Source organism: Astatotilapia calliptera, chromosome 6, assembly GCF_964374335.1.
Source record: "Astatotilapia calliptera chromosome 6, fAstCal68.1, whole genome shotgun sequence".
NCBI classification, from domain to species: Eukaryota; Metazoa; Chordata; class Actinopteri; order Cichliformes; family Cichlidae; genus Astatotilapia; species Astatotilapia calliptera.
The window spans coordinates 3,349,261-3,371,501 of record NC_137427.1 but is presented as its reverse complement, the minus strand read 5'-3'; the positions used below and the strand labels follow the sequence as shown (position 1 = coordinate 3,371,501).

The 22,241-nt window shown below is 42.0% G+C and overlaps 1 protein-coding gene across 1 annotated transcript in view; it reads right to left on the bottom strand.

The window, feature by feature from the left end:
• Positions 1-430: 430 nt before the first annotated feature.
• The window catches only part of LOC113023569 (sodium/potassium/calcium exchanger 3), a 64,062-nt gene continuing 42,251 nt past the window's right edge, over positions 431-22,241 (bottom strand). The window contains exons 3-17 of the mRNA XM_080302629.1: positions 20,604-20,680; positions 15,342-15,416; positions 14,614-14,698; positions 13,638-13,741; positions 12,380-12,454; positions 9,125-9,150; positions 8,972-9,025; positions 8,766-8,896; positions 6,892-7,052; positions 6,240-6,504; positions 5,989-6,155; positions 5,289-5,403; positions 5,067-5,179; positions 4,792-4,857; positions 431-2,679 (exon numbers count right to left, since the gene is read on the bottom strand). Coding sequence (XP_080158755.1) covers positions 2,527-2,679; positions 4,792-4,857; positions 5,067-5,179; positions 5,289-5,403; positions 5,989-6,155; positions 6,240-6,504; positions 6,892-7,052; positions 8,766-8,896; positions 8,972-9,025; positions 9,125-9,150; positions 12,380-12,454; positions 13,638-13,741; positions 14,614-14,698; positions 15,342-15,416; positions 20,604-20,680 — 1,667 coding nt within the window. The 3' untranslated portion in view covers positions 431-2,526. The remainder of the gene's footprint in view (positions 2,680-4,791; positions 4,858-5,066; positions 5,180-5,288; positions 5,404-5,988; positions 6,156-6,239; positions 6,505-6,891; positions 7,053-8,765; positions 8,897-8,971; positions 9,026-9,124; positions 9,151-12,379; positions 12,455-13,637; positions 13,742-14,613; positions 14,699-15,341; positions 15,417-20,603; positions 20,681-22,241) is intronic.

Here is a 22,241-nt window from a genome sequence, read left to right as displayed (position 1 = left end):
TATGCTGTGTTTGGAGTTCCCCAGATGTGATGCTTTGCATTACAGCCAAACGTCTGTCAGAAGGACGTTGTTACAGAACTGTGGCCGTACTGCCATCTTCTTTTTAGAGAGGTTTTTTCCTGCAACGCTTACAAACAGCCGATGCTTGTTCAGTCTTTTTCTGATTACTTTAATGCTTAACATGCTAACCGAGGCCTGTAGAGCCTGAGATGTAGCACTTGAATTTTTGCAGTTCCTTTGAGCATTGCACGGCCTGACTTTGGGATGAATTGGTCGTCATGTTCGATCAAAGCTTGAGGCGTTGTGTTAATACACACCTCAATTCTACCCTCTCGTTTCCCGAAGCAGTAAGGCTGTGTGTTGTTTTCCATTGGATTCCTGTTTAAAGATGACTCCACGATGACTCATAAATGCATCTGAAAACATTATGTGTATGTAAATCAATTTATTGCAAGAAGATCACTGGGAACAAGGTGAAGGTGTCCATCTGTCCCTGCCCAGAGCTCCTCATCAACAAAAATGAGGATTTACAAACAAGTTAACAGACATGAGCATAAAATGACAAGAATTAGCTGAAACTAAGTGCTGTAGGCCTACATCCTAAATACTGTATATATCTCAAATATAACTGCTCATCAGAAGTTATTCCAACACCTGCGTTTATGATAGCATATTCCTCCTGATATGTACAGCATAATCAAGACAGTGCCTTTAAGATGTTGCATTAAAATTACACACAAAATAATCAGAACTATGAAAGAGGCATGCAAAACCGAACAGTATATGTCACTACGTAGCCTACCTGAAAATATCCCCCCACACACCCAAAGCGCAGCCTCGCTGAAGGCATAGCGCAGCTCTACAGCGCCATCCTGTGACTGCAGGACGCTTTGAATTGATCAGATTCAAGAACTGAAATAAAAAGTCCACATTTTCTTTGAACACATGCTGAAACAATGTGACCATAATGTTCTAACAGTGGTGCTCAAATACGCAGAGAAGAACAGCCACGAGCCTCAAATACAAGAGACGGCACAGTAATTGAAGCACTGTTGTGAAAGTTCAAAGTCTGGTGTTTTTCCTGAAAAGAAATCCGTTACATCTGCATCTCATCCCTAATTTAACACGTGAGGGCGACATATCAGAACATGTGAGAGGTTTGTAAAGGCTGACATTTCCATCCTTTGTCTCCAAATCCACTGTGTTTAAACTAATATAAATGCAACATTTCCAAACTATACAAAACTTATAAATTATAAAGTTCTATTCTTAAATATAAACAACATCAAGTCAGTTTCCAGTACTTAGATTATATATTAGGTACAGTACATTGTACACAGCTTCCACTGAAATCACTGTACACGATCCAAAAGGCTGAAACTGGAGGTCAGACGTGATCTTCGAATAAATTAATTCATAAATAAATCACGATTACGTCTTCCCAGTTACATCCTCGGCATGCTTTGCATCTGCTCCAGATTGTGGCACGCGCTCACTCACGCACACACACACACAAACACGCTGTGCATTCGACTCTTAAGTCCAAATCTACAAGTTCGGCTAATCTAAAAATACTTTTGGCTTTAAGGAATAACGTTACACTCGACTGAGACTAAAAGCTAACTTTTCAATAAAGTACGAGACGTCTACCGCCTACAGGGAAGTTTAACTTCAGTAGTTACATGTTTACCTGCAGACGCTTTGCAATAGAATATTAAAAGAAATAAATCTCTAATCCATAAAGTGACGGTGCTGGATGTCAGTTCCAGGTAGATCCCTTTCATTGTGTGGGAAAATTTAAAGCCCACATCTACTCAGGTACGACAAACAAAACAAAACAGCCAAGAGCAGACTTTATGTGATAAATATCTCTGTGACAGTGCAAAGCTAGAGCTGTGGCTGTTACAGCATGCTGTGTGGGCTGGAAGGAGACATGTTGAAGCATTTTGAGCCTAAAGGAAAACACAGAATATTTCGGCTTTGCAAGACCGATCCAGTTGTGCATAAGAGGATTCCACACAAAAGCTGATAGAAGTACTTCTAATATATACACAGAAAGCCAGTTTTTGCTTAAAAATTACTTAATCGTGTGCTTTATATCCAAACTTGTAGAAAGAGTAACAAACAATCCAGCTAAAAATCGCTGACTTCTCTCTTTTCTCGCCTCAGTCAGTCAGTTACAGTAGCAGCTTGTTCACCAACAGTAGCCTAATTGTCGGCGTTAATACAGTTAAGTTCACTCCAGCCAACGTTTTGGTTCATTATACATGATTGGCAGCAATCCCGCCGCTGGCACTTTCTCTTCGCACCTCCAGAAAATAACCCCAAAACATCCGACGTCCTTCTGTCCGCCACTCGTGTGTATTGCACCAAATATAAATCATACAGAACTCTATTTTTCTATTAAGTAATAGGTAGGACTTTGTTTGGAGGTGCCATGAAACTGGAAGCCAGGTGAGGTTCCCCCATCAGCCAGAGGAAGAATTAGTAGAAGAAGAAGAAGAAGAAGAGGAGAAGGCGGGAGGGTCAGTGGATGTCTCTGCACATGGGGAGGTTGACGAAAGTGAAAACGTTGAACTCGATGAGGACGGAGAAGGACAGAAAGATGGCGTACAAGATGAGGCAGGCCAAGCCCAGTCGCCAGTCCAGAGTCCACTTGTTCAAATGGACGCCGAGGACCTGAACGAAGAAGACACGATTAGAGACACACCGCACAAAGATAAGAAGAGTGGATGCAACTATGAAACAATTCCTGACTTAAAAGAGCTACAATGCAAAGCCTTTATTAGTTTGTCCGGACCTCCCAGGAACAGTCGGTCCAGCTCAAGTCCAGCTGTTTACTTCAGGTCATGTTTCAGTTTTAGGTATTTGCACTTCTTTGCATACTTATACAGTGGAGCAAAAAAGTATTTAGTCAGCCACCGATTGTGCAAGTTCCCCCACCTAAAATGATGACAGAGGTCAGTAATTTGCACCAGAGGTACACTTCAACTGTGAGAGACAGAATGTGAAAAAAAAATCCATGAATTCACATGGTAGGATTTGTAAAGAATTTATTGGTAAATTAGGGTGGAAAATAAGTATTTGGTCAATAACAAAAATACAACTCAATACTTTGTAACATAACCTTTGTTGGCAATAACAGAGGTCAAACGTTTATTATAGGTCTTTAGCAGGTTTGCACACACAGTAGCTGGTATTTTGGCCCATTCCTCCATGCAGATCTTCTCGAGAGCAGTGATGTTTTGGGGCTGTCGCCGAGCAACACGGACTTTCAACTCCCGCCACAGATTTTCTATGGGGTTGAGGTCTGGAGACTGGCTAGGCCACTCCAGGACTTTCAAATGCTTCTTACGGAGCCACTCCTTTGTTGCCCGGGCGGTGTGTTTTGGATCATTGTCATGTTGGAAGACCCAGCCTCGTTTCATCTTCAAAGTTCTCACTGATGGAAGGAGGTTTTGGCTCAAAATCTCACGATACATGGCCCCATTCATTCTGTCCTTAACACGGATCAGTCGTCCTGTCCCCTTGGCAGAAAAACAGCCCCATAGCATGATGTTTCCACCCCCATGCTTCACAGTAGGTATGGTGTTCTTGGGATGCAACTCAGTATTCTTCTTCCTCCAAACACGACGAGTTGAGTTTATACCAAAAAGTTCTACTTTGGTTTCATCTGACCACATGACATTCTCCCAATCCTCTGCTGTATCATCCATGTGCTCTCTGGCAAACTTCAGACGGGCCTGGACATGCACTGGCTTCAGCAGCGGAACACGTCTGGCACTGCGGGATTTGATTCCCTGCCGTTGTAGTGTGTTACTGATGGTGACCTTTGTTACTTTGGTCCCAGCTCTCTGCAGGTCATTCACCAGGTCCCCCCGTGTGGTTCTGGGATCTTTGCTCACTGTTCTCATGATCATTTTGACCCCACGGGATGAGATCTTGCGTGGAGCCCCAGATCGAGGGAGATTATCAGTGGTCTTGTATGTCTTCAATTTTCTGATGATTGCTCCCACAGTTGATTTTTTCACACCAAGCTGCTTGCCTATTGTAGATTCACTCTTCCCAGTCTGGTGCAGGTCTACAATACTTTTCCTGGTGTCCTTCGAAAGCTCTTTGGTCTTGGCCATGGCGGAGTTTGGAGTCTGACTGTTTGAGGCTGTGGACAGGTGTCTTTTATACAGATGATGAGCTCAAACAGGTGCCATTCATACAGGTAACGAGTGGGGGACAGAAAAGCTTCTTACAGAAGACGTTACAGGTCTGTGAGAGCCAGAGATTTTCCTTGTTTGAGGTGACCAAATACTTATTTTCCACCCTGATTTACGAATAAATTCTTTACAAATCCTACCATGTGGATTCATGGATTTTTTTTTCACATTCTGTCTCTCACAGTTGAAGTGTACCTCTGGTGCAAATTACTGACCTCTGTCATCATTTTAAGTGGGGGAACTTGCACAATCAGTGGCTGACTAAATACTTTTTTGCCCCACTGTATACATCTGACAGCCTTCATTCAGTTTTCTGAAATTCCCGCGTTTGTCGATACGTCAAACTAGGTGTTTTATGTGGCTGCAAGTGAACTTGCTCTTCCTCTTGTCTAAATATACTAATTTCAAACCTGTGGTTGACATAGGAGTGTGTGCAACTTGTTTAAACCTCATGTCAGCCGTGCGCTGTCTTTACCCCAGGGCAGGGAAACATAAGTTAAAGCTGTGAGGGACGCCTTCATATCATTGCTCCACAAGTCTGTGCATTCAAAAATGTTAGCTGCAGAAATCTGTGACTTACTGTGAAGAATACTGAGGCCAGTAGGAGTGCCACGGAGTATATGAGTCCTCTGCTGTTAAGTTCGATCTGAAGAAACAGAGAAAGAGGCGCATTTTCACATCATTTTCACCAATGACTTTAAAATGCAGTTTTTTTGTTTTATTCTAAAGTGTAATGAGACAAATAACACCGTCTCAGTTCACGGTGATGCAGTTTGGTGACAAACAAAGTCTCATTGTTTATGAACTCATTTCTGCTCCAGCAGACGCTCCTCCAGCGGAGCAGGGAACACTCACGATGGAGCCCGTCTCGATGCAGAGCGTTTGCAGCGCCCAGGGCAGACCCAGACCCACCAGGATGTCAAACACATTACTGCCTATGGAGTTGGAGATGGCCATGTCTCCCAGACCTGAGGTGAGGAGAGAAACACTGTCAAAGTCTGTGTTCAGTCGGGAGACAAAGCGATTACGACGAGCAAACCTCTGCTGTGCGACGCTGGACTTCTTATGTGAACGTACCTTGCCGCGCCACGATGACACTAGCCATGCAGTCTGGGACGCTGGTGCCCGCTGCGAGGAAGGTGATGCCCATGATGACGTCAGGGATGCCGAGAGTAAAGCCAATCACAGTCACCTGAGAACAGACAGACATCGTCTCAAGAGACAGACTCTCTGGGAATTCCTCCTTACGCAGGGCGGTAAGATAAATGAATCAATTCTGAGAGTTTCCCTCTGTTTCTGCACTTAATCGAAGGATGTGTGTGTTTTCCATAATGACAGCTGTGTGTCAGTGTTAGAAACGACTCACTATTTATAGACATTTTTGTATCAAATCTACGAGGTTCTGGCTGGACTGTGAATGTAAATATTAATGTGAACTTTTATGTATATAGATGAAAACACATTTGTGATGTTTATCACAAACAGATTGAATGCAATTAGCGACTTGACCCCATTCAGTTCCAAACCGTGGACAGATTGTCTCCATCTCCAAGGCAATGAGGCTGAAAGTTAACTGCAGATGGCTGAAACAATTTTGGCCGTGTTGCCGTCTCCCAACCAGTGTTTTCTCTAGTGTGACTGCAGCATTACATAAGTCAAAAGGATGAAATCATTTAGACGTTTCTAAAAACACAGTTTTAATAGTCTTGAAAGAAACTGTCTCCATGTTTAGAGGGAAAGGATCAGGAGGTGGTTGAGCGAGCCTGACTGGACTCACCATCCACACCATGATGTACGAGAGGCCGGCGATCCAGATGGTGGCTGTGAAGAAGGAGACCATGAACCACCTCTCCCAGCGGCGCTTGCCACAGTTGGGCACCGTGAAGAACAGAAGCAGGGACAACGGCCACATGATCAGCCACTTGAGCTTGTTACACACACCCGCTGGAATGAATAAGATGTAGTCAGGGTTTAACGTTACACGATGCTAAAATGAACATTTGCTGAGAGCCAGATCGTCTCATGTACCTGGAACTTTAAAGGGCACCAGGGGGCCCTCTTTGTCATCCTCTTCCTCTCCTTCCTCGTCATTCTCATTGTTCTCGTTGTCCTCATTTTCATTCTCCGTCTCATTCTCCAGCCGCTGAAGTCTGCACCTCCCGTTCACACCCTGCTCGACTCCGCCCATCCCATTCTCTAGGCCCCGCCTCCCTTGCGCCCTGGCTGCAGACTCAGAGTCACCATTCGTGATGCGATTGACTCGAGTCTCCGTGGTGTTGATCAGTCTTTGTCTCTGGAACATTAAAACAATCATTTGGACACTTTGCATTGCTCTCGTGAATTATTTTGTCATTATGCATAAAATACAAAACAGGAAAATATTTCTCTGAGGTAGAAATAAATATTCTTTCCAACTGTGGTTGTTTCCTTTGGATTTAAGCTGAAACTTCAGTCTGCAGCAGACAGGTGTCTGAGATATCCAAAAGACAATTAGCATTCATTCCACGTCTTATTTCATCTTCTGCTAAACCCAGACCCAATTATTTGGTTTGTATTTATGCTAAGACTCTGGATTTGGGCAATTTTTCAGGCTAACTTTAGTTGACAAATTTATATTTCTCCTAAGTATGTGAGGAGCATCTGAAACCACACATCCAAGAATAGTTCAGTGTGTAAGTACCTCATTGATCAGCATCCGAGAGGCCATGGTGAGCCGGGTTCTCGGGGAGAAATGACTGGTGATCATGATCCTCATGCCGGCCTCAGAGAAAGACAGCTGGTGGGGGTAGGCAGACAGCAACTCATCCACCATCAGCACAGACGGCGTGCAGTGGAAGTTCGCTAAAAAATAAAAAACAGAAAAATACGTTTGAGCCGATAAAACATTAAATATAAAATCTCGCTGGATTGGAAAATCTTAGCTGTTGTTTGTAAAACACACAGTATGGAGGCACAGTGAAGTACAAGCCTGGAGTCATATCTGCACAGACAGCAAGTTGCATCATTGCCTCAACCCAACCCCCCAAAAATTAATTCATTAATTAATTATATCTCTCCATCCACTGATTTTCTCTGGCTTATCCAAGTCCAGGTCAACCATCCAAGCAGAAATGCCCAGACATCCCTCTCTGCAGCCCCCTTTTCCAAGTCTTCTAGGAGATAATGAGACATTCCTAAACTGAGAAACATAATCTCCCCATGGTCTCCTGGGTCTCCACCAATGCTTCCTCATGGTTTATAATGACTGGAACACCTCGCCCAGGGGGCATAGTTCAATAAAGCCAAGGGAAGTACATCATTGGCAAAAAAGTAGAGATGACATTCTGAGACCACCAAACCCATAAAAGTCTTAAAAGTTATGAAGAGAATCTTGGACAAAGGGCAGGAACAAGCCTGACTTATTGCTGCTAATGCAGATTAAGCTCTCTTGTACAGGGGCTGAATGTTGGGAAGTATGGTGGTCAAATTCCTTTTCCAAGTCCATAAAGCACATGTAGGCTGGTTGGTGAAACTCCCACACACCCTCAAATATCTCCAAGAGAATAAAGAGCTGGTCGACTCCATCACCAGGATGAAAACAGCATTGTTTCTTCTGAATGCAGGATTCGACTTCCCTCACCAGTGCCCTGAAAGTCTATGCCAGGTCTATGTCTACAGCTGAGGAGTGTGAGCCCTCTACTGTTGGAACACCACCAGTTTGTCGAGGGCACTGTCCCTGACGTCATTGCAAAGCTGCAGAGATACGTCCACGAGAACGGCATCAAAATCCTTAAGGAGCCTCGAGATAAACGCAAAACCAAAGATCAGATCAGGTCCAACCTAACCTGGAAAAAATGCAGGTTCTGCACATGAATATGAATCAATAGCTATTATAAAATCATGCCGATATAAAATCATGCTCATTGGGTGGGAAAAGGGGGAAAATTACTGTCCAGGAAGACATTTTGTGAGCATTTCCTTGAAACTGTTTTGCCCAGTAACAAGTGAGGAGGGCGACTGTTTCTCACTGGGGCAGCATTCAGAGTATCAGGTGCAAAACGAGCTGACAGAGCAGGCTGTGCCAGCATCTTGCAGTCCTCTCTTCTGTTGTTCTCAAGCTGTAACTTATTTTTGAGGGCAGAGAGAAAGCTGCAGACGGCAAACAAAACGGCTGACTCTTTGACATTCCTAGCATCCAAAGCAACTCTCAAGCTCTTAAAGAGACACGCCGGGAAGGCTACTGGGTTGCTTATTTGGTTGGAGAAGGTAAATGAATTCAGTTTACCAGTTTATTCAAACTTCTCTGCAAACGTCTTTACGCTGGCTTGTTTCCTGGATGGAAAGAAGCTCGGTGTTCAAACAGAGGGTCATAATCACCGAATACAAAATCTTAGAGTCTGCACAAGTAGTCCTTTGGTACTGTCCTCACCCTTTGCCTGCTTAACACAGAGCAGAATCAAAATAGAAGGAAAGTGCTCCTGCGGCTTTTATATTTATGCAAATTTCAGTGTGCAGAGATGAACAACTGCAACCCACTGAGACACTTTAGAGGACAAGCAGAAGAGGCTCTGATACCTTTTTTAAGCAGGACTGCAGTGGCGTCACACGTGACGTCCTCCAGATCAGTGCTTCCCGTGAGCCCATTGGCCAGATTCACCGAGCCTTTCTTTCGACGGTCGAAGTAGCGATGGGCCCGGCCGTTGAACCTGGCAGTAACAAACGATGACAGACTCAGTAAATCACTGCAACCAGCTGTTTAACTCTCTGAAGCTGACACTCACTTCATGATGAGGATGTAGACCGCATACATCAGGATCAGGACAAGAGATTCCCACCTGCACACAAACACAAGCAAAAGGTTTCACAGTCACTCTTTCCATTTCAAAAGCTCAGTCATATATATTTAGAGTTTTATGGTAAATGTCAATACGCACCAGCACACCTGCTCATCGTAGATGAACTAAAGATGCAAAGACAAAGAGGACACAAGGGGGTCATTAGGTGGAGGAAGTACGTGGGAGTTTAATTAAATCCTGCAGTTCAGCATCTCTGCCGCTAGGGGGCAGACCCAGCTAAGAATGCCAAAAGAAACAAATGGAATATGACACTGACAAATACAAATATAATACATTTAAAAGTTATGTAAAAAGTTGAAATATCATACACCACGGGGCTAAAATTTATGAAGGATAGAAAAGCACTGAAAAAAAGTTCTTTGCAGTAGCTGTACTCTGGTTTATTAACAGTAAACATTTAATATGTACAACCCTTAGACTGATTTTATGAAGTTTTATAAAGATGTCCTGTAAATATAAAATTATAACTATTTAAAAGTATAATAATAAGTTATTGGATCATTAATATGAGGATGTGGAGCAGGGCGTTATTATTCTACAGCTTCAGCTACTCAGTTACAGTTTTATGTAACTGATGTTAGTTACATATCAGTTGTTAAACCATTTCTGCACCGATAACTAAAAAATATGAATTTTGTTTTCATGCTTTTTATGCAAGGTTCTGCATCTGTGCAGAACAGCTCAGTTCAGTTATTTGTAAATGAATATGCAAACCTGCATTTAAGGGACATGATGTGTGACATCACAGTCTCTCTGGTTTCTGTTTATTGGCCAATCACTGAGCAGGCTTTGGTTGCATGCAGGTAAAGAGTCCTTCGGGAGAGTCACAGTTGCTGGAAACCATCGGCTAATCCAATGTATAATTTAATATCAATAGCTTTTTAATAACTAATCTGTAGTCACGAATATCATCCAGTAAGACTCTTTCACAGCGTCGACACACAAAGCTGTTTGTAAAGTGTGCATAATGATTATTTCATGCAAACAGAACACATGCAAACATGTTTAAACGAAATACTGCGATCTCTAGAAGTTCTCTGATGACTCTGCAATAGTCGGCCTCATCACTGATGGGGACGACAAGGAGTACAGAGGTCTGACCCAAGACTTTGTGGACTGGTGCCAGCTGAACTACCTCCAGATCAACGCCAGTAAAACCAAGGAGCTGGTGGTAGACTTCCGCAGGCACAAGCATTCTCCACTGCAACCACTGAACATCCAAGGTATGGACATTGAGGCTGTGGACAGCTACAGGTACCTTGGTGTTCATCTGAACAACAGACTGGACTGGACTCATAACTCAGACGCCCTCTACAGGAAAGGGCAGAGCAGGCTGTACCTGCTGCGGAGACTCAGGTCGTTTGGAGTGGAGGGCCCACTCCTGAAGACCTTCTATGACTCTGTGGTGGCTTCTGCTATCTTTTATGGCGTGGTCTGCTGGGGCGGCAGCATCTCTGCTGGGGACAGGAAGAGACTGAACAGGGTGATCCGAAGGGCCAGCTCTGTTCTAGGATGCCCTCTGGACCCAGTGGAGGTGGTGAGTGACAGGAGAACGGCGGCTAAGCTGTCATCCCTGATGGACAACATCTCCCACCCCATGCAGCAAACTGTGACAGCACTGAGCAGCTCCTTCAGTGGGAGACTGCGGCACCCACGGTGTGGGACGGAGAGATTTCGCAGGTCTTTCCTCCCCACTGCTGTCAGACTCCATAATAAAGACTTTAACTGATCAAGCACACACATCCATACATATGCAATAATACTAAGTGCAATAATCCTTTCTGTCATCGTTGTATTTTTACTCAGTTGTATATAGTATTTGTATTTGTATTCTATTTTTATCTTATTGTATATTTATTTTATTGTATTCTACTGTATATAGTATTTTATTTTATTCTATTCTGTACAGTTGTGTACTGTATTTATTCTTATTGTATTCTAATTTTTGCCTCATAACTTTTGCACTGTCCACTTCCTGCTGTGACAAAACAAATTTCCCACGTGTGGGACTAATAAAGGTTATCTTATCTTATCTTATTATTGGTCTTCTTCTTACTATTAATTGTTTTTTTTATTTTTTGTCATTATTTACAGATTTTTTGTTTGTTTGCATTTTGATGAGATCATTTAAATCCCTACAAAAATCCCAAAGGAGCCTCTACGGGCTGTAAGCTTGATTTCATTAGCAATCATGCCCTCCTCCCTCTGCTTAGATTAATAAAGGTTTATTTGCATCAGGTCTGAAAAGCTGTCGTAGGAGAGTTATGGTCTCTTAAGACATCACGTGGCCTAAATGCATTTTAGATGCATGGCCTCTGAAGCCACATCAGTCCTGGAGAAACTGCCTCCAACAGCACCGTCTATGCTACTCAAAGATGGCAAAGTAAAACTGTATAACAACATTAATTCGGTAACATAGGTAATTGTAATAGTAATCACAGATTAGCTTAAAAAATGCAATGTCTGCTGTGAGTTTCTCGCCCTGGTCTGAGAGCTCAGCGGTGTTTAAACATCTTTTTTGTGTTGGTGCTCCTTGTTGGACAGAAACACTCATGTCGCACCTTTTCTTTCTTTTTCTTTGATCCACATTCTGTGTCTCAGGTGAAACAACATTCGCCTCCTCGGTTACTGCAGACCAAGCCTTGTTTTTTGTTTTAAAAAGAAAACCGTCCCACCTGAGGACACCCATCTACTTTCCTCCTGTTTTGGTTTCTTTGCTCAGTTTATTTTTTCGTTAGAAATAAAAATATCTAAAAAGCAAATTGTTCAGATTAGCTAATATAAACATGTTGGACAGGAAGAAACAAAGAGGCCCATTCCCTTTAAACGTGAGAGACACTCCAGTTTATTCTACTGTACAGGAAACATAAGTCAGCCACTGGTTTCCCACATTAACATGCAAGTGTTATTTCATTGCTGTAGTTCATTGAGGTAAGGCTAATTTAGTTTTCAACATATCATCATACTTCGAATAACTAATATTGTTTTGTATAATCTTTAAAGTAACAAATAGATGCAATGGAGTCAAAAGATCAATATTTCCCCACAAAAAGTTGCACAAAAGTTGACTTGAAACTATGCAGTACTTGAGTAAGCATACATCCTACCACTCCATTGCCTTTGTGCATTGCATTGTGGGAGAGAAACCTACACTTAAAGCTACACTGCTGAGGTAGAAAGTGCAAATGTGTAGTGACTGTAAAGCTGCTAACTATGACCTGCCCTGTAAATTGGCTCAGTAAGTGACTGCATGAGTGCCTCTTCCTGCACTTACTCCACACTTGATCATGTGAACTGTGCATCTACACGTGACTCTGCAGTATAAGCTCTTACCGCAATGAGGGCAGTGACAGAAAACGTGTAATAAATCGAATCTCGGAGTAGAGCCCAGTGAGACAGCTTCACCGCCTGTGAGGGGAAAAAAGGAAAACTGAGAGATAAGCACACTGAAAGTATCCCGCATCAGTTTCTGCTCTCGTACAGAAACACTCAGCCTTCTGACATCATTACCATACTGATGTAAACACAGGAGGTCTTAAGTTAACCTTTTGAATCACAGCCACTGAAAAAGGCAATTGCAGGTTAGCATCCTACATAGAAAAAGAGCCGCTGTGTTTACCGACTTTATGTAATCAGATATAACGCAGGGGCCCACGATGCCGTGACTAACGCTGTAACACGCTCCCACACAGCGCTCACTGTATATATAAGTGGAGGGTCAGGGGGTCACATCTTGAATGTGCCACTCCCAGCTGTGGAATCGTAAAGTTGGATCCCAACAAAATGTTTGCTTTTACTGGGTTTGACTTTGTAGAAGGAACCTGCTACAAACATCTAGCTAAAGGTAAGCAGCGGCGAGGTGCACTGGGTGGAACCGAAGATGATTTCACTGCCCCCTCCGAGCCCCCTCCGAGCTCCATCCCAGTGCCTGTCTTTCCCCCTCATTATCCAAGTATGATTACATAATCCACAATCTGGGATTGCATCACTGTTTGGAGTCCAGCACATATATTTTTCAGAGCAGAGAGCTTATCCTTGTACTTTGCTCATTTCCATGTCCCAGGCATGTCAGATAGCATCAGAGAGAGGCTGCTCTACGTGATGCTATCTCTGTATCTCATGTAAAATACACAAAACCAGTGAGGTAAAGTAGAAAAAAGATACAAACAGCCTCTTGTAATCACACTGACATGATGTTTTAAATGTGTCTGAGCAAGGCAGGGAATTAAAAGAAACAAACAAAAATACAAAAGCTCCAGAAAAGAATCAAATATAAAACACAAGCGTGATTCCTGATTTGTTCGTTTTCATCATGTTTATCTCCTGACATTACAGCATTTTAATATTTACTTTGAAATGATGCAGAATATGTATAAAAATGAACTCCCCGCTAAGCGTGCCACAGCTAACATCTGTGACATTAAAGCGCAAACGAACAGCGTGCACTCCTCGCATAAACATGAATTCACCCTCTACCACTCTGTGGTTGCTCGGTATTTAAAGGTGACATTAGGCCGCCGGTTGCGCGCTGTGAAAATGCCACCGGGTCAGCAGCGAGCTCAGCCAGTGTAACGCTGCTATGACATCATACCTGGCCGGCGAAGAAGCCACACACGCCGATGATGCAGAGGATGTTGAAGACGGCTGAGCCCACGATGGTCCCGACGCCGACGTCGCCACGGGTGATAAAAACTCCTGCAGGGAGAGTGAGCCAACACGCGCACACACACACACACACACACACACACACACACACACACACACACACACACACACACACACACACACGATGAGGTCCACCGAGAGCAGAGCACACGTAGCATCTGCAGTGGTGACAAACAGATGTCACACAACTGTCAAAGTACTTGACTCAAACACACGTGCCAGCAGAGGGGTGCGTGTCCCAGCGCTGCACTTTATGTTAACGATAGAGAGAAAGCATCACTGTGGACCTGTTATACTTTCCCTTACTCTCTGACGATGATACATTTCAAATTCTAATTCTTTTGAGCCAAAAGCCAAAGCTTCACAGTGCTACAAACACTCGGATTCATACGTTTTTCCTGCTCTATCTATTTGTATCTGTACAGAGAGGGGATGTCAGCCATTTAGAAGAAAGCAGGTTTAAAACAGAGGAGCTAAGGTTAACCTGAACACTGCACCAAGGCCCAATAACAGATAAATAAGGATTATTTCAAACTGTGAATCAAGCAAAGCTACTCTAGTAGAGTCTTAGAGTAAAACTATAAAGCTGGAAATGAGCTGAATATGTCACCTTGAACTTAAACAAAATAAAGCATGTTAAACACATTTGGCACATTTACATATTTATAACATATTTATAACTTATTGCAGCTAAATTTAACAGTACCCTTCACCCACCAGTAACACTGTATTTGCCATTAAGTGATTCTGAATATTTAAAGCCATGTTCACTGCATGTGTCTTGGGATAAAAGCATTCAAAGCCATGGCTGCTGCCTGCCTAAAGCAGCACTGCAGCTCCAGCTGTCAGAGTTAGAGCAGAGGATGTAGACTGATGGAGGGATGGGCGTAGAAATGTTGTACCTATGATGGATGTGAAGAGCTCCGGAGCCGAGCTGCCAGCGGCCATAAAGGTTGCACCTGCGACGTCCTCGCTGAGATTGAGACGCTGAGAAGGAACAGATCGGAAGATTAAGAAAATTTCAACAGGGAAAAAGGTGCAGTTTCAAAATCCAGACAAGACTGAAGGATTTTAGAAAAATTTTGGGAGAATAAATAAATGTAACTAATTTGGGCTAATGAGTAAATACACAGAGTCTGGTTGTTTATTTCTCAATCAAATACAGAAAAAAGGGTCTCTGCTACTGGCAAAAGAAAACATGTTTTTACAAAAAAGAGTCTAAAAAACAGAAAAATATTCCTGTTTGGCAAACATGACGATTCATATTCAAAGAGTGAGTCGGATATTCTGCTATTTTTATGCTGGCGAAGTACATTAAAGTCTTAAAACAGAGAAAGAAAACTCCTTATCAGGATAAAAACTGGCATAAACAACTTTCTTTCTTTCTTCTGCGAGGACAAAGACAGTATCAGTGCTGATGAGTTCCTTTTTCTGGGAGATGGGAAAAGCACTTAATAAAAATGAAATAGAGTTCAAATGTGTTTGTCAAAGCAAATACGCCAGCAATAAACATCCAGCTCTGAATATCAGTATCTGTGGTTCATCTGAAACTGTAACTCTTTAAATTTCTTGACTCTTCAACATAAGTTCCCCAGCTGAGTGACTATATTTTGAAAATCTTGATTAATACCTCACATAACTTCTCCAGGGAGGGGACGAAGTAGTCATCGCAGACGACGGCCAGAGCGCAAAACATGTATATGGTCTGTGAAGAGACAGAAAGAGCCTTAAACATTACAGTGAAGGAGAAACACTGTGCTTTATGTGATTTGATCTATTTAAACTGGACAGCAACAAGAGATGTTGTTATTCTGCATCAAACAAATTCCAGAATGGTACAAGAAAGAATACCTTTCTGCTTAAATTTATATGTAAATTACCCTAAAAATAAGTCACAGATCTCGGCCCATGACAATTCAGTGGAGTCCATTAACAGATCGGACATTAAACATTCAGGAAACACATACAGCAGGCCCACACGCTTAACTTTTTAAAACAGGGAAGTTAGTTTTCTCTCCTGAAGCATGCTGGCATAAAAAAAAAATTCCAGGTCTGGAAGTTTGCAACCAAAACATGACCTCTGACCTTGTAAATGTAACCGAGCTGTTTGATGCTTAGTAAAGACGCTGGATTTGTGATTCCTTCTAAGCTTTTACTGTGTAGCTGAGCAGACATTACATGCAAACAGCTTGACTCTGGGGGCAAAGACTGGGCCGTTAGACATTTTTCTTACTGCGTACATGCACTGTGCACTCTATGAACAGCTATGAGAAACCCCCATTATTCAACAATAGTAGTCAGCCAAAGCTAATATAGTTATTTATAGACATGCTTAAATTCAGCCTAATTCTAAAACCAAGAGGAAATCAGAAGTTATTTTTTTAATTGTTTTTTTAAAAAGATTTTTATGGTTATTCTGCTCTTTTCAACTATAATTTATTTGTCTCTCCTTTATGGTACCAGCAATATCTTAGTCACTGCAAAAGAGACTAAAGTGCAAACATATGGATTTAATCAGTGAGTAGTAATCTGCATAATATATAATCTATTTCTATAACATAGTAAATCTACAAAGGGAACTTAAGTATTATGCAGATGGACTGGATAGCCAACCAATCACAGCAGATGGCCCCGCCCCTCCCTGAGCCTGGTTCTGCTGGAGGTTTCTTCCTGTTAAAAGGGAGTTTTTCCTTCCCACTGTCGCCAAAGTGCTTGATCACAGGGGGTCATATGATTGTTGGGTTTTTCTCTGTATCTATTATTGTACGATCTACTGTACAATATAAAGACACTTGAGGCGACTGTTGTTGTGATTTGGCGCTGTATAAATAAAACTGAATTGAACTGAAAATAGAACTCAGCTTATAATGAATAATAGTTAATAAAAATAAATCAAACCTGTATCCACAATAAGTTTCAGATTATTGCAACAATAAAATACGAGTTCATCATCTGCAAATAGATTAAAAATACCTTAAGAAGAGTCACCATAAGAAGAAATGTACATAATAGACCGAATACTGAATACTGCCAGCTTTACACATGAAAACATGTTTGAATAACAAAGAAAAAAATATTTGACAAAAAAAGCTGAAAAACGTTAAATTAAACCCTAAACATAAAAATTCCATTACAAACACACAGATCACATCATCTTAAAAAGAATAAACCCAAAACTCTGAACATGAATTCTTGTTGATCACGTGCAGCATACGTTACATCAGTGATCTGGATTAAAAGGCAGCCTGTGACACTGAAAACTGTCATATTAGATGTTACATCAACTTCTCTGGCATCACATAATAGATCCAACACAAAGAAATGGAGACGGGGTGGAGATCAAAGACAGGTGGCGATGATCAAAAGCACTAGTGATGACAGAGTGACTGCTAATGTGTGAACAAAGGAGAAACGCTCTCACACACTGCAATAACAAAACCTTTACAGTTAGACCGACGCGGGAGTGATCACGCTCTTCGTGCCCGGAGATCAGTCACATTTCACCGAGCAACCACAAACTCAACTTCCTGATTCTGACAGCAGGTGAGAGCGAGCACGTTATGTGTTTGAGTGCCAAAAGCAAAAGGTCAGAGGTCACATGTAATCCTGCTAACTGGGTTTAACACAGATTTAGAGCTGAGGTAGAGGGTGGGAGAAAGCGTCTTCAGCCACAGAGACGTATGCTGACTGCACACTTGTTTCTATGTGTGCACGTGTGAATTGAGTCGAGGAAGTCCTTCAGTCCGAGCTTGTGTTTGTGTTTTTTCGGAGAAGTGATGATCCCAGCGCTAACGAGCTGTGCGGGACTGGAGAGTGAGTCAGCAGCACAGCTGCTGGGAGAGAAGTTGGGAGCAAGATACTGCGATTACAAAAACAAAAAAAAATTTAAACTGAAGCATGAACAAAGCATGCTTCCATTTTTAAAAACCACAAATACTCATGGTCAATTATAGCTTTCCCAGTTCAGCTTCACTTATGGCTGCATCACACGGAAATGTGAGGGAAAAGACAGCAGTGTTTAAATCTGCATCCCTCTGTGGTCAACCTGAGTCGCAGGATGGCCTGGAATAAAATTTAACTTCAGCATTTACAAGCACTGTGCAGAGAGTATCTGCACAGAGGAGCAGCTGCATGTTTTCCAAAATGTCACAATTTGAGCTTCATGCTCAATATTTCATATTTTTAAACAGGTAAATGGTTAATGAAGGAGATCGCAGGGCGTTTCACAAAGTCACAAGCACAGGAAAATCCGAGCTTTTAAAGTTTCTACTGAAGAAAATATCAAAGTGAATCACAGCCAACGACTAAGGCGAGTTTAAGGCCTTTGAGTTTGTTTGTCCAGCATCTATGATCACTCGTGACTTCAGGAGAGATCCATGTGTAGCTTGTAATTTCTGGGCTGAAAAACATATTTAATCTTTTTCGAAACTGTAACCACGTCTATTTTACACCCAGTCTAAGTGTAACAATCTAGAGACAAATCTTTTTCTCTATAACCTCTATAAACTGCGCCATTTTCATGCCCGTGATGTGGAGAAACAGAAACAAGCACTGGCATCTTGGATCTCTGATCATTCAATGGAGAAAGCTCAACAAATGCGTTTTGGGTAAACTTTGAAGAGTCTTATTCCCATGTGACCGGTGACTCCTCAGAACAAGTTAAAAGGTCTCCTTTTACCTAGAATTTGGCATCAGGCTCATCTTCTAGCTGTGATTCCTTTCATAAAAGTCATTTTCTAATATATTGATTTTAAGTTTCGAGTTGATCTGCTGCTTTTTTCAACAGAACGTAATGAATTCAAAGACTAATAATAATAAAGTCAAAGACTGAACCAAGAAAAAAAAAAAGCAAACAGCTTGGACTCAGTTTTGTGACCAAATGAGAGACGTGGATTTGTGGTTGTAAAACTGACTCACTTGGTTTAAGGCCAACATTAGAAGAGACTGCCCAGCTTTGGAGAGCTAAACTTTTGCCTCTAATTGTTTTTTGATGGACTCGTTGTCAATGCCAAACAGGGCAAATGTGGACTTTTTGTCACGTGTCTTTACAAATACGTTGCAAACGGAAACAAGAGCATCTTTGTATACTCAGCTCACAGACTCTTCTAGATCCAAATAAACTTCTGGGTTTAAGTGCTCGACGGGTTCCTGTAGGATGTTGAGAGGATATCCAAGGCTTGGTGAAAGGCCAAGTTGAGATCAAGTCTGGAAAAACCTCGTAAACTCACCTTGAGTTAGGACTATTTACTATTCCCAGGCTCGGGAAAGTAATCCATCCGAAAACTTCCTGGAAACCCACTTTGTCCCACTTTGGGTAAGTCAAATGCATAAATTGCATGTCATACTTCAGACACACATAATCACAGTCTGAACATTTCTTATTTTGTTTTAAAGGCAGCCTGTTACAGCAGCGTTTTATTCTCAGCTGCAGGGCACGATTGTCCTCCCGCTGTACACAGAAAAAACCACAATGACATCAGCTATGAAAGGACACTGAACATTATTTTAAAGGTTAAAAAAATAGATGGAGCTTATATTCACCTGCTATTTTGCACTGATTTCTAAACACCCAAGCATCCCAGTAAAGGTTCTGCAGCAGCTCAGAGGGTGGCTGCAAAGTGAGACACGGCAAACGCTTCATTGTTTAGTCCTGCGGAGATGCTGCAGGAGCTTCCATTATGATGAAACCCCTCAGAGACCATCACCACAATGCAACATGGATCATCGCGTGCTCAAACATTCTGCATGCTTTGTCGCTCACGCCACAGCGATGAAAGAAAGGCCCCATCATAGTTTGGGCCTCGCATGGTGACCTCTGCTGGGTCCCACTGCAAAGGCTGTGTGTTTGTTGAATTGCCGGATGGGAAAAGACTCGGCTGGCACTGAGCTGCAGCTCAGTCTGGAATACTGTAATCCAAACACCAAAGATATTTCCAATTGCTTTGATTTATATTTGGTGGCATGGCTCTTTTCTGGGAGGAGAACCGGGGACAGAGATGGTTGCAAATCAGCTTGCAAAGGTGCATCTGCAACTGTGAGCAGGCTAAAGCAGCTTAAACTGTGGGCCTTATATGAGAGTTTGCAGTCAGATGTGTAGAAGCCATCAGCTGATATGAGATTGACTTTGAACTAACCCTGAGTTAGTTTATTAGCATGGCAAAGTTACACCAGTGGTTAGCACTTCTGCCTCAGTTTGAGGAGTTGGTGGAAATGTGGAAAAGGAGAGATGTTCTTTATATTTTCAATCAAATTTAGATGTAAATGGGTGTTTTTCTTCTTTTTAGCTTGAATTTTTTTAAACCTCAGCATTTTCAGGCAGTATCGGTTAGACAAAGACTTTAACTGAACAAACACACACATCCACACATGTGCAATAACACTAAGTGCAATAATCCTTTCTGGCATCGTTGTATTTTTACTCAGTTGTATATAGCATTCGTATTCTATTTTTATCTTATTGTATATTTTTATTCTATTTTATTCTACTGTATATAGTATATTATTTTATTCTATTCTGTACAGTTGTGTACTGTATTTATTCTTATTGTATTCTAATTTTTGCCTCATAACTTTTGCACTGTCCACTTCCTGCTGTGACAAAACAAATTTCCCACGTGTGGGACTAATAAAGGTTATCTTATCTTATCTTATCTTATCTTACAAATGGTAGAGCCGTCCTTTCAGTGGGTTTTCAGCATCGCCATTATTTAACCCACTGGGCTGTGATGGGCGGCAGGTCTTCTAAAACAATGTGCATTTTGTTTCCATGTGTTCATGAAAATGAAGGCTTTGGATGCACAAACCATCTGGGAATTTTTGGATGAGTAAGTAAAATCTCAAACGTGGATACAGGGGAACGGATGCAGAGCTGTGTTGGTGAAGGCAAACTTACACACAGGACATGCAAGGCCACGGCTCCTTCTGTCCTCTCTTTGTTCGTGAACAGGTCCGTAGGGAACTCGTGCAGAGCTGCAAGAGACAGAAAGCCAGGATCAGGACACTTCATACAGTAACGCTCAGTGGGTTTTATCAGAGGATGCTGCACAGAACACGTTTCCAATGCTCTGCAGAAGCTTAAACTCGGTCCCTTCCAGAGAGTTACTTAAACTTAAACCAAGCATGCGACGACCGTCAAACGGTGTCCTCCCAGGCACTGCGTACGAGTACCCTTCCTCAGAGAGAAGAGTGAAATGGAAAACAGTAGGAGGACGAAGAGAGGGCAAAGAGGAGAGAGCATCGTAAAAATAGAGCACGGGATATTTAAGGTACAGCAAGTGGGATGGAGAGCAAAGAAGAGAGAAAGGGTGATGGGAGTTTAACCACAATGTTTCAGCTTGAGAATGTGAGTACAACGGAGGATCAGCTGTGTGTGAGCACAAGGAAAAGACAGAGAGAACATAAAGGAGGGGGTTTGGCCTTAAAAGGTGGCAGGGGTTATTCCACTGCCTCTCTGTGGCTTCCTCACTGACTCTCTGAGTGACAGGCACTCGGGTGCCGGCGAGAGTCGAGGAAGCTCTCCTTCTCGCCCCTTAAGCGTCGAGTCATCCTTGTCATCATCTCCACCCACACAAACCAGAAGTCACTGCTAACATGTGTTACATATTTCGGAGATAACAGGGGAAGGTTGGACAGCTATCAGGCACAGATTTGGGCTATCAAGTGCTAAGCCACGAGAAATCACAAAACATCAGAAATATTTTACTGATTAGCTTCAAAGAGTCAAGTAAAAAAGCACAGTCCTGTATTTTCATGAGATTTTATTCATGTTTGGTTTTGAATCCCAGAGACCGCAATACATTCCAGCATATGATGATAATATAATAATGGAGAAAATGTACAAATTAGTGCATAAAAAAATCACGAGAATGTTTCAACTACTTGTGATTGGCTGGTTTGCAACAGCTTTGGAATAATAACAGCCAATGTATATTTTATTTATATTGTCTCTGTATTTATATATGTGTGTGTGTGTGTGTGTGTGTGTGTGTGTGTGTGTGTGTGTGTGTGTGTGTGTGTGTGTGTATATATATATAATATTCTGTAACTTCTGTCGGTGCTGTGCTTTTTTGGAAATCGAATTTCCCAGAGGAACCCACCCGAGGGATTAATAAAGTTCTATCTTATCTTATCTTATCTTATCTTATCTTATCTTATCTTATCTTATCTTATCTTATCTTATCTTAACAGGCTGTTTTGGATTGATGTGTGGGTAACTGTAACAGAGGTCAGAAATCCTGACAGTATGATTTCAGCCAGTGTTTAAATAAATCCAACAGGACATCAGATGCTTGTGTTAAAACTGGAAAATGCAAAAGTATCCCACAGCAAGCCTGTATATGGAAGAGGATTAGGGCCACTGGGAAAAAAGAATTCTGACTTTAATCTCATAATTCTGACTTTTTTCAGAATTATGAGAATTATGAGATTAAAGTCAGAATTCTGACTTTTTCCCAGTGGCCCTAATCCTCTTCCGTATGTATATGATCATCTCTGTTATGTGAAATACCTTACAGGGAGTGATCAGCTCAAA